Genomic DNA, 12107 nt, shown 5'->3' on the forward strand with positions numbered 1-12107 from the left:
GGGCAGGGGTTAAAACTCACAGGTCATAAGATCCTCTTCAGGGGATTGTTTGTGTGTCCTCCGCCGATCTCGTTCTCCAGTGCAGCAATCCTCTTCAACACGGCCTCCAGTGAAATCAGAGTCAAGGAAACCACAGAAAGACAGATGTAACACACAGTGGTCACACAACACCTTTACCATACTCTCACACTCTTGTAAAGGATATGTTTTTTCGTTAGTGCCTGTAAGGCTTCTTCTACTTTTTTCTGGAACTTAACGACAGAGTCACATTCACATGGGTCCTCCTCTGTAAAGACAGACAGCATAAAGTCACATTCACATGCATCCTCCTCTATAAAGACAGACAGCATAGTCACACAAGGTAGTGGAGATTTACTTTATGAGCAGGAAAGACATTCTGTGGGTGTGTGTGAGTGAGTGAGTGAGTAAATGATTAAATATATGTGTAGTGCAGAGTTTTGAGTGTGATGTGTTTGTGTTTAACACCCCTCATCCTCCCTTGTCCCCCCAGCCTGCAGTAAGGCCGCCACAGACGTGGTGTTCCTGATCGTGCATCCAGAGAACCTTGCAGCTGGTCAAGAAGTGGATCAATCAGATCATAGAAAAACTGGTTGTCTCAGAGACCAAGGCTCACGTTAGACTGGTCCAGTACTCCAGCTCTCTCAAACAGCTGTGTGTGAACATGTGTGCGTGTGCAGTGCTTAATTTGTCAATCGGAAGGTCCCGGAACACATAGTAGGCTACAGCAGAACATACATATGAGAATATATAGGCCTCCTGCCTATGTGATAATATGAAGCACATATTCAGATTACAAACTTGTTCTGTGCTGTGAAGGTAAAGGAAAAAAAACGTCCTACCTTAGTTTTCAAAACCTCCCACAATGACTCTCCCCATGTCAAGTCCATTTAACTCCTGAGAGTCAGCTTCTTGCTCAAAGCCATGAGCGGGCATGTGGCTGTGATGTTTAGCCTCCTTCTAAGGATGTTCTGAAGACTTTGGCTGTAGTGTCTATTTTAGTATACATTTTTGTTAACCTGGGTGTCCTCTTTAGCTTGTCTACAAAGCTTGCTGCCACCAAATGCGCCTTGGTTCAGGCATGTTCAAAAACCCATTTTATGAGAGTTCTTTATATTTTTTATTTTTTTTTATGTCTGATGCATAGGATGTTAATTTACTGTACATTCCACCCACTCTTTTGCTAGTTTAAGCCCTCCAGTCGTTTCTAGACCGAAGCTCCCTATCTTTTTGCATGTTGTACAGCACAACTTTGAATTCTGCATGACAAGCCACGAGTTATACGTTTGCTTGTTCTTGAACTGCAAATTGCACCTGCTCCAAGCACTTTGTCGGTGGATGTACTGCCCCCCTCCCCCCAGCTCCCCTTCTCCATCTCCCGCTGAGTCTGACTCGCTAGTAGGCCTACTAGCTAGTGGAGGTGCCGGTGATGATGCTGAACTGGCGGGATTAGCATTGCCATTAGGTACAGTTTGCCCCTCTCTCCTCTCCTCCGGCACTGACAGTTCTCTGGCTCGTTCTGGGTTCGATTCACCCACTTTCTCTGGATATTTTTACTTTAAAAAAAACTTGATTGCGTTTTCTTATAAAAAAAAATATTTGGCTTTCCCACAATTCAAATTCAGCAGGGAGACGACTAGACTAGGCTACGTGACGTGATTACACAGTGTTGCCAACTCCTCAGTAAGGAAAGTAGCTATTGGCTGTCCTAAAAGTCGCTAGAAGTCGCTAAATGACATCATCATATAATTTGCATAATTGGCCATCTGCATGTAATTGTGATGGATGCTGTAGGAGAGAGGAATAACGTTGTGGGAGAGACAAAAAGTGAGTAAAAAGCTGCGCGAGGACTGGGCCGCCTGTGAGTGCTTTGGGACAGGGGTGGGGCCCCCACCCCCACGGCAGCACCCGCTGCTCGTTGAGAAGAGTAAGAACAATACGTGCTTTCATGTCAGAGTCTCCAATAACACCAGAAAAAGTCGCTAGATTTGTTGCTAGTCGCTTTTTTGAAAATGTGTCGCTAGAGGGGTCTGAATACTCGCTAAATATAGCGACAAAGTCACTAAGTTGGCAACACTGATTACGTAGGGACCACTTCACTAGCTGACCACCACTACCAAGACCTGTGTCAAAATCAGTTACTTACCCCGCTGGCCCTCCCCATAACCTCTATGTACAAATAAGAGAGCAGGTCTGGAATCAGTGTGGCAAGATATGATGATTACATAGAAGTATCACTGCGCTTTTACATGATGGTCTTTCTGGAGGGTGGGAGAAATAACAAGGAGGCAACTTGATTTAATGCTGATCGCTTTTATTAGAATGTCTACAGTGTGAACAGTGAAATAATTAATAAATCATGCTGCGAAAGGTACCGGATCTGGGCAAATAGGTGCCGGAACAAACAAAGTCAAATCTGAGAGGTGCCGGATCCTGTTCATCCGGCTCAAATTAAGCACTGTGTGTGTGTGTGTGTCGGACCTTGACAGATGTTGATCTGCAGCTTCTTAGCGATGGCCGTCATGGCTTTGAAGTCTGCGGTGTAGAAGTAGTGTTCTCCTGTTGGCTCTGATGCTATCTCCCTCAACACATCCTCTACAGCATTACCCACGCCCACAGCATACATCCTAAAACCTAGAGAGAGAGAGGGGGAGTGGGGGGAGAGAGAGAGAGGGGGGGAGAGAGGGGGAGTGGGGGGAGAGAGAGATTGGGGGAGAGAGAGAGAGGGGGAGAGAGAGAGAGAGGGGGAGAGAGAGAGAGATTGGGGGAGAGAGGGGGAGAGAGATTGGGGAGAGAGAGAGAGGGGGGAGAGAGAGAGGGAAGAGAGAGATTGGGGAGAGAGGGGGAAAGAGCGAGAGGGAGAGAGAGATGGGGAGAGAGAGAGGGGGGAGAGAGAGGGGGAGAGAGAGGGGGAAGAGAGAGATTGGGGAGAGAGGGGGGAAAGAGCGAGAGGGAGAGAGAGATGGGGAGAGAGAGAGAGGGGGAAGAGAGATGGGGGGAGAGAGAGATTGGGGGAGAGAGAGGGGGGGAAGAGAGAGATTGGGGAGAGAGAGAGGGGGAGAGAGAGATTGGGGGGAGAGAGAGGGGGAAGAGAGAGAGGGGGGAAGAGAGAGATTGGGGGAGAGAGAGGGGGGAAGAGAGAGATTGGGGGGAGAGAGAGGGGGGAAGAGAGAGATTGGGGGAGAGAGAGATTGGGGGAGAGAGAGAGGGAGATTAGAGAGATTGGGGGAGAGAGGGAGTGGGGGGGAGAGAGAGAGGGGGGAAGAGAGCGAGGGGGAAGAGAGAGAGAGGGAGAGAGAGGGGGGAGGGAGAGAGACCGAGAGGGAGAGAGAGAGAGGGGGGGGGCGTTAGAAAGACCATGATTAGAGACAGATACAAACACTTTAATACCTCATGCAGAGTGGATCCACAGTAAAACGTTATAAAATAAACATGACTGACCCTTGGAGATCACTACACATGCATTCACACATCCTTTCACACACACTTAAACACTCTCCCTCCTTCCCTCCTTCCCTCCCTCACCTTGCTCCTTGGCCTTCTTGGCGGCGTCTCCGATGTAGTCCTGGCTGCGTCCATCGGTGAACACGATGCCGACCTTGGCGACCCCGGGCCGTGCCCCACCGGCTGGTGCAAAGCTGCTGTCTGTCAGGTAGCGCAGGGCCTGGCCTGTCATGGTCCCCCTCTCCATGTAGGCCATCTTCTTCACCGCGTCCTTCAGGTCCTTCTTGTTGTTGTAACGACCCAGAGGGAACTCCTGAGACGGGAGGAGGAGGAAGAGGAGGAGGGTGGGGAGGTTGTGAGTTATCACAGTTAGTCAAAGATTTCTCACAATGTTATGATGAGTTCCTCTGGTATCAAGTAATTCTTTTTATAATGTACTTTAAACATTAAGGGAATAAAACCCACTCACTCTTTATAATGTACTTTAAACATTAAGGGAATTCCTGCGCCCATTCTCTTTTAAGGGACTAACACCCACTCTCTTTATAATGCCATTACAAATTAAGGGAAGTCCTGCGCCCACTCGTTTATCCTCTGTTGCTTTTTTACTCATTACTCTGAACACACCCTGTTTTGAATCATAGCACCATGTCATTGTCTAATTTGATATTTCTCCTTACATATGTTTACATACTTGAAAACCACTAATCTATTCCCCTAAAAAAATATTGAATTTTAAACGTTCGTTACAGCTCAGCTTTACTACAGATAATATACCACATAATCAATATAATGAAAGTCTGCTTACCTGTTATTTCGGCTGTAAACTGCATCCTGTTCGTTTAGACACCAATCTGTTATGATGAGTTCCTCTGGTATCAAGTAATTCATGATGCAAGAATATATTTAACACTTAGATGGAGAGTTGATGCAAAGTATTTAATTGATACGGTACCGGGTTCGTATAACAAACGGCACGTGCTTTGCCTCTTGTCATCCGAACTCTGGACAAAGGAAATCTCTCGGTTTATATACTTCATGTTACACGTTTCTTCAACAACATCTGGTAACCATCAGTGGCACCCCTCACTCTGGTTGTATCACCCTGTACCCAAGTCAGTATATTCCATCTATCAATCATTCTAAGATAAACCCCAGTAAGCTCCCTCGTCATACTGGAATCCTTAGCATTCAGACTCTGTGGCACCAAGAGTTACCTATCTAACAGATTTAACTTTGTTCATACAACACTATGACAAGACGTTATATCACACACCTGTTTGACAGAGCTGGAGAACTGGACCAGTCCAACATGAGCCCTGGTCTCGGAGACGTCCAGTTTGTCTATGATCTGGTTGGTCCTCTGTAGCTCAATTGGTAGAGCATGGCGCTTGTAATGCCAGGGTAGTGGGTTCGATCCCCGGGACCACCCATACGTAAAAATGTATGCACACATGACTGTAAGTCGCTTTGGATAAAAGTGTCTGCTAAATGGCATATTATTATTATTATTATTATTATTATTATTATTATTATCCACTTCTTGACCAGCACAAATTCTCTGGACGCACGCTTATAGAACCATAGATCAGGAACACCACATCTCAAATCAAATTAGATTAGATGTTCAGGAGTTTTATGGCTTGGGGGTAGAAGCTGTTTAGAAGCCTCTTGGACCTAGACTTGGCGCTCCGGTACCGCTTGCTGTGTGGTAGCGGAAAGAGCAGTCTATTACTAGGGTGGCTGGAGTCTTTGACAATTTTTAGGGCCTTCCTCTGACACCGCCTGGTATAGAGGTCCTGGATGGCAGGAAGCTTGGCCCCAGTGATGTACTGGGCCGTACGCACTACCCTCTGTAGTGCCTTGCGGTCGGAGGCTGAGCAGTTGCCATACCAGGCAGTGATGCAACCAGTCACGATGCTCTCGATGGTGCAGCTGTAGAACCTTTTGAGGATCTGAGGACCCATGCCAAATCTTTTCAGACTCCTTAGGGGGAAAAGGTTTTGTCGTGCCCTCTTCACGATTGTCTTGGTGTGCTTGGACCATGTTAGTTTGTTGGTGATGTGGACACCAAGGAACTTGAAGCTCTCAACCTGCTCCAGTACAGCCCTGTCAATGAGAATGGGGTCCTCTTCTTTTTCCTGAAGTCCACATCTGTGGCGGCATTACTGCAGGCTGGGAGGGGCGAGGCAGATGGGGGGTGTTAGGGAATGAAACATACACATCACACTCAAATTCTACAATACTCATACATTCTATAATTCTCTCTCTCACACTCAATCTCACACACAAACACACACTTACTCTCTCTCACACACACACACACACACACACACACACACACAAACACATACACACACACTCACCACTGCAGCTTTTGCCATCCTCCAGTAGACTGAAGCCCTCCTTGCAGGCACACCTGAATGACCCTGGTGCGCTGATGCATACCTGCTGACAGTCATGATCTCCACTGGCACACAAGTCCACTGTGTTTAGGCATGCACAGACACACATACACAGGAGGGAAGACATACATTAACAGGAGGGAACACACACACACAAGTACGCACACACACACACACAAACACACACACACACACAGGCACACGTACAAGCATGCGCGCAGACACACTCACACAGACAGACACAGGGGTGGGGTGGTGGGGGTTAGGGGAGAGAATAACACTATGTCAGTTTGAAACCTGGAGGAATATCTACAGTTGATTTTAAGGACCCACTGAGATCTAGTGATTTAAAAGGAATCCGGTAGGATCTACTGGAATCTGATGTTTGTTGTAGAAGACAGTGGATCTTTAAAGAGACAGGGGTGTGAGAGATTGGAGAGATTTGTACCTGCTTTAGACCTGTAGACCCAATAGCTTTACTGTCCAAATTGAAAAAGAGTTGGGAATTAGAAAATGTAATTGGTTGTTTCCAAGGCTCGTCCAATAGGAACCCATCCCTGTTTACATGCAGCTCCACCCCTGGGAGGGTTATCCAACATGATTGGCTATATACAAGCGCCATTCAAACAGCTAGAAACTGGGCCTGCCCATGGCTGTAGCTGATTGGAGGTTTGATTTGATTAACACTAGTGGAACACTAATCAGAAGCTTCACTTTCACCCCTCAGAGGGGTTGGAGTTAGAGAGAGAGAGAGAGAGAGAGAGAGAGAGAGAGAGAGAGAGAGAGAGAGAGAGAGAGAGAGAGAGAGAGAGAGAGAGAGAGAGAGAGAGAGAGAGAGAGAGAGAGAGAGAGAGAGAGAGAGAGAGAGAGAGAGAGAGAGAGAGAGAGAGAGAGAGAGAGAGAGAGAGAGAGAGAGAGAGAGAGAGAGAGAGAGAGAGAGAGAGAGAGAGAGAGAGAGAGAGAGAGAGAGAGAGAGAGAGAGAGAGAGAGAGAGAGAGAGAGAGAGAGAGAGAGAGAGAGAGAGAGAGAGAGAGAGAGAGAGAGAGAGAGAGAGCGAGGTCCTCTGTAGCTCAGCTGGTAGAGCACGGCGCTTGTAACGCCAAGGTAGTGGGTTCGAACCCCGGGACCACCCATACACAAAAAAATGTATGCACGCATGACTGTAAGTCGCTTTGGATAAAAGCGTCTGCTAAATGGCATATTATTATATTATATTAGAGAGAGAGAGAGAGAGAGAGAGAGAGAGGTTTTCCAAAAACAGCTGTCACCTCCTCAATAAACTCAACAAAGCAAAATACACAAACGGGCCTATTTATATAATTCATATGAATTCGGAGGACAGAAATTATTAAATATTAAAGCATTAGACCTATCACTAAAAGCTTCAGTCATACAAAAGTTATACTTAAATCCGAACTGGTTTTCTAGCAAATTAGTAAGATTGCCTCACACAATGTTCAAGAATGGCCTTTTTCCCTTTATTCATATTACAACCTCTCACTTTCAGTTATTTGAAAAGGAAATCATCTCCCAAATATCACTATTTCTAAAATAAGCCATAGAAAGTTGGTTGCAATTTCAAATTAATCCTCCAGAAACAACAGAACAAATAATGCAACAAATATTGTGGTTAAACTCAAATATAATAATTGATAAAAAAAAAATGTTTAAAAATGTTTAAAAAATGTATAATCTTTGAAAATTATATAATCGGTAGGACTGGTGGAGTTATGTCGCACATGCAGCTAACAAAAACATATGGAAATGTCTGCTCTACCCAAAATTACAACCAAATAATTGCAGCATTACCGCAAAAATGGAAGAGGAAAGTGGAAGGGGGAAAAATTAAGGAACTTGTCTGTCGGCCTTGCATTAAAGAACATAATTGGTTAAAGAAAACTTTGATAAATGTGGTCCTCTGTAGCTCAGCTGGTAGAGCACGGCGCTTGTAACGCCAAGGTAGTGGGTTCGATCCCCAGGACCACCCATACACAAAAATGTATGTACGCATGACTGTAAGTCGCTTTGGATAAAAGCGTCTGCTAAATGGCATATTATATTTATTATTATAAATAAAAATGTATACCAGTTTAATTTAAGGACCAAAGGATTGACAGCCGTCCCATATAGATTGCAAAATAGTTGGGAAGAGATTTTTGACGTACCGATTCCATGGCATAGTGTTTATGAACTGATACGCAAAACAACGCCGGATTCAAAACTTAGAATTTTTCAATTTAAATTACTATATAAAATTCTTGCTACCAATAGAATGTTATTTATATGGGGGATACAATCTTCCCAGCTCTGCAGATTTTGCTGCGAAGAGACAGAATCATTAGATAATTTGTTTTGGATAATTTGTCAATTTGTAGCTTGTTTTTGGACACAGGTCCAGGAATGGCTAAAGGATTGCAATATTTACCTGGCGCTAACCCTTTAAATTTTTATTTTATTTATTTCACCTTTATTTAACCAGGTAAGCCAGTTGAGAACAAGTTCTCATTTACAACTGCGACCTGGCCAAGATAAAGCAAAGCAGTGCGATAAAAACAACAACAACACAGAGTTACATATGGAATAAACAAAACGTACAGTCAATAACACAATAGAAAATCTATATACAGTGTGTGCAAATGTAGTGTAAGTTATGGAGGTAAGGCAATAAATAGGCCATAGTGCAAAATAATTACAATTTAGTATTAACACTGGAGTGATAGATGTGCAGAAGATGATGTGCAAATAGAGATACTGGGGTGCAAATTAGCAAAATAAATAACAATGTAAATAACAATATGGGGATGAAGTAGTTGGGTGGGCTAATTACAGATGGGCTGTGTACAGGTGCAGTGATCGGTAAGCTGCTCTGACAACTGATGCTTAAAGTTAGTGAGGGAGATAAGTGTCTCCAGCTTCAGAGATTTTTGCAGTTCGTTCAAGTCATTTGCAGCAGAGAACTGAAAGGAATGGTGGCCAAAGGAGGTGTTGGCTTTGGGGATGACCAGTGAGATATACCTACTGGAACGCATACTACGGGTGGGTGTTGCTATGGTGACCAATGATCTAAGATAAGGCGGGATTTGCCTAGAAGTGATTTATAGATAACCTGGAGCCAGTGAGTTTGGCAACGAATATGTAGTGAGGGCCAGCCAACGAGAGCATACAGGTCACAATGGTGGGTAGTATATGGGGCTTTGGTGAGAAAACGGATGGCACTGTGATAGACTACATCCAATTTGCTGAGTAGAGTGTTGGAAGCTATTTTGTAAATGACATCGCCGAAGTCAAGGATCGGTAGGATAGTCAGTTTTATGAGAGCATGTTTAGCAGCATGAGTGAAGTAGGCTTTGTTGCGAAATAGGAAGCCGATTCTAGATTTAACTTTGGATTGGAGATGCTTAATGTGAGTCTGGAAGGAGAGTTTACGGTCTAACCAGACACCTGGGTATTTGTAGTTGTCCACATATTCTAAGTCAGACCTGCCGAGAGTAGTGATTCTAGTCGGGCGGGCGGGTGCAAGCAGCTTTCGATTGAAGAGCATGCATTTAGTTTTACTAGCGTTTAAGAGCAGTTGGAGGCCACGGAAGGAGTGTTGTATGGCATTGAAGCTCGTTTGGAGGTTTGTTAACACAGTGTCCAATGAAGGGCCAGATGTATACAAAATGGTCTGCGTAGAGGTGGATCTGAGAGTCACCAGCAGCAAGAGCGACATCATTGATATACACATACAATAGAGTTGGCCCGAGAATTGAACCCTGTGGCACCCCCATAGAGACTGCCAGAGATAGCATTACTGGGTGATCTGAAAAGTCATAGTCAATCAATAATATAATAATACTTTTAGCAAAAATGTTTATTTTCAACTTACAATCTGTAGAAACAATGAGAATAGAAAGGTTCAGAACTTTTGTAAAACATCACAGTACAGTTGAAAAATATATGGCAAATAGAAATCCAATATGGATGGTGTTAAGAGATAGATGGGTGGTGTTGAATGGAGTTGAAGGATGGGACTAATAACAACAACTAACAACAACAATAACTAATAATGTAAGCATACTGTGTCCATAATAAGTATATAGGTTATAGGTTGAGCGCTTTTGTGAAAGAGATATGGCATATAGAAGCAAACCGGATGGACATCATGAAAATGATCGGAGAAGTTGAGGGTAGAGGAAGTTCATGAGTAAAAACAAACAAAATAGAATTCTTGTCAAATTGACTGTGTCCATAAAATGTATATAGTATGTATAAGCTGGAAGTAGAGGCCTAAGCATTGTTGTTCACTAGTTTACTCCAATTAGGGAAGGGGTGTGGGGTTGGAAAGTAATAAAGGTAAATATATATTTTTTATATACATATATACACAAACCTCAATACACACAATACAGCAAGTTAGAGAGAGAAAGAAAAAGAGAGAGTCGTAGAGAACGAGAGAGAGAGAAGAGAGAGAGGCAGTAGAGAACGAGGGAGAGAAGCAGTAGAGAGAGAGGCAGTAGAGAACGAGGGAGAGAGCGAGAGAGGCAGTAGAGAGAGAGGCAGTAGAGAACAAGGGAGAGAGAGAGAGGCAGAAGAGAACGAGGGAGAGAGAGAGAGGCAGTAGAGAACGAGGGAGAGAGAGGTAGTAGAGAGAGAGGCAGAAGAGAACGAGGGAGAGAGAGAGGGGCAGTAGAGAATGAGGGAGAGAGAGAGGCAGTAGAGAACGAGGGAGAGAGAGAGAGACAGTAGAGAACGAGGGAGAGAGAGAGAGGCAGTAGAGAACGAGGGAGAGAGAGAGAGGCAGTAGAGAGAGAGGCAGAAGAGAATGAGGGAGAGTGAGAGAGGCAGTAGAGAACGAGGGAGAGAGAGAGAGGCAGTAGAGAATGAGGGAGAGAGAGAGAGGCAGTAGAGAACAAAGGAAAAAGAGAGAGAGGCAGTAGAGAACGAGGGAGAGAGAGAGAGGCAGTAGAGAACGAGGGAGAGAGAGAGGCAGTAGAGAACGAGGGAGAGAGAGAGAGGCAGTAGAGAACAAGGGAGAGAGAGAGAGGTAGTAGAGAACGAGGGAGAGAGAGAGAGGCAGTAGAGAGAGGCAGAAGAGAACGAAGGAGAGAGAGAGAGGCAGTAGAAAACGAGGGAGAGAGAGAGAGGCAGTAGAGAGAGAGACAGTAGAGAACAAGGGAGAGAGAGACGCAGTAGAGAACGAGGGAGAGAGAGGCAGTAGAGAACGAGGGAGAGAGAGAGAGGCAGTAGAGAACGAGGGAGAGAGTGAGAGGCAGTAGAGAACGAGGGAGAGAGTGAGAGGCAGTAGAGAACGAGGGAGAGAGAGAGGCAGTAGAGAACGAGGGAGAGAGAGAGAGGCAGTAGAGAACGAGGGAGAGAGAGAGAGGCAGTAGAGAACGAGGGAGAGAGAGAGAGGCAGTAGAGAAAGAGACAGTAGAAAACGAGGGAGAGAGAGAGGCAGTAGAGAACGAGGGAGAGAGAGGCAGTAGAGAGAGGCAGTAGAGAACGAGGGAGAGCGAGAGAGGCAGTAGAGAGAGAGGCAGAAGAGAACGAGGGAGAGAGAGAGAGGCAGTAGAGAACAAGGGAGAGAGAGAGAGGCAGTAGAGAGAGAGACAGTAGAGAACGAGGGAGAGAGAGAGGCAGTAGAGAACGAGGGAGAGAGAGGCAGTAGAGAGAGAGGCAGAGAGAACAAGGGAGAGCGAGAGAGGTAGTAGAGAACGAGGGAGAAAGAGAGAGGCAGTAGAGAGAGAGGCAGAAGAGAACGAGGGAGAGAGAGAGGCAGTAGAGAGAGAGGCAGAAGAGAATGAGGGAGAGTGAGAGAGGCAGTAGAGAACGAGGGAGAGAGAGAGGCAGTAGAGAACAAGGGAGAGAGAGAGAAGCAGTAGAGAATGAGGGAGAGAGAGAGAGGCAGTAGAGAACGAGGGAGAGAGAGAGAGGCAGAAGAGAGGCAGAAGAGAAACGAAGGAGAGAGAGAGAGGCAGTAGAAAACAAGGAGAGAGAGAGGCAGTAGAGAGAGACAGGAGAAAACGAGGGAGAGAGAGAGAGGCAGTAGAGAAGAAGAGAGAGGCAAGGCAGAGAGAGAGGCAGAGAACAAGGGAGAGTGAGAGGAGTCAGAGGGGAGAACGCAGGGAGAGAGAGAGGCAAAGGCAGAGAGTTCCGAGGAGAGAGAGAGAGAGAGGCAGAAGAGAGAGAGACAGATAGAGAAACGAGGGAGAGAGAGAGGCAGATAGAGAGAGGAGGCAGAAGAGAAGGAGGGAGAGA

At 45.5% G+C, this 12107-nt stretch overlaps 1 protein-coding gene across 1 annotated transcript; it reads right to left on the minus strand.

Moving 5' to 3' along the window:
- Positions 1–150: 150 nt before the first annotated feature.
- On the minus strand, positions 151–4837 carry LOC121586612 (cartilage matrix protein-like; the record flags this gene model as incomplete). The annotated part of the gene is made up of 4 exons (XM_041903444.2): positions 151–286; positions 2500–2652; positions 3544–3775; positions 4739–4837. Coding segments are annotated over 4 exons (597 nt in total), but the record flags the coding sequence as incomplete, so codon positions are not given.
- Positions 4838–12107: the final 7270 nt, after the last annotated feature.

The sequence above is a fragment of the Coregonus clupeaformis genome, chromosome 17, assembly GCF_020615455.1.
Source record: "Coregonus clupeaformis isolate EN_2021a chromosome 17, ASM2061545v1, whole genome shotgun sequence".
NCBI lineage: Eukaryota > Metazoa > Chordata > Actinopteri > Salmoniformes > Salmonidae > Coregonus > Coregonus clupeaformis.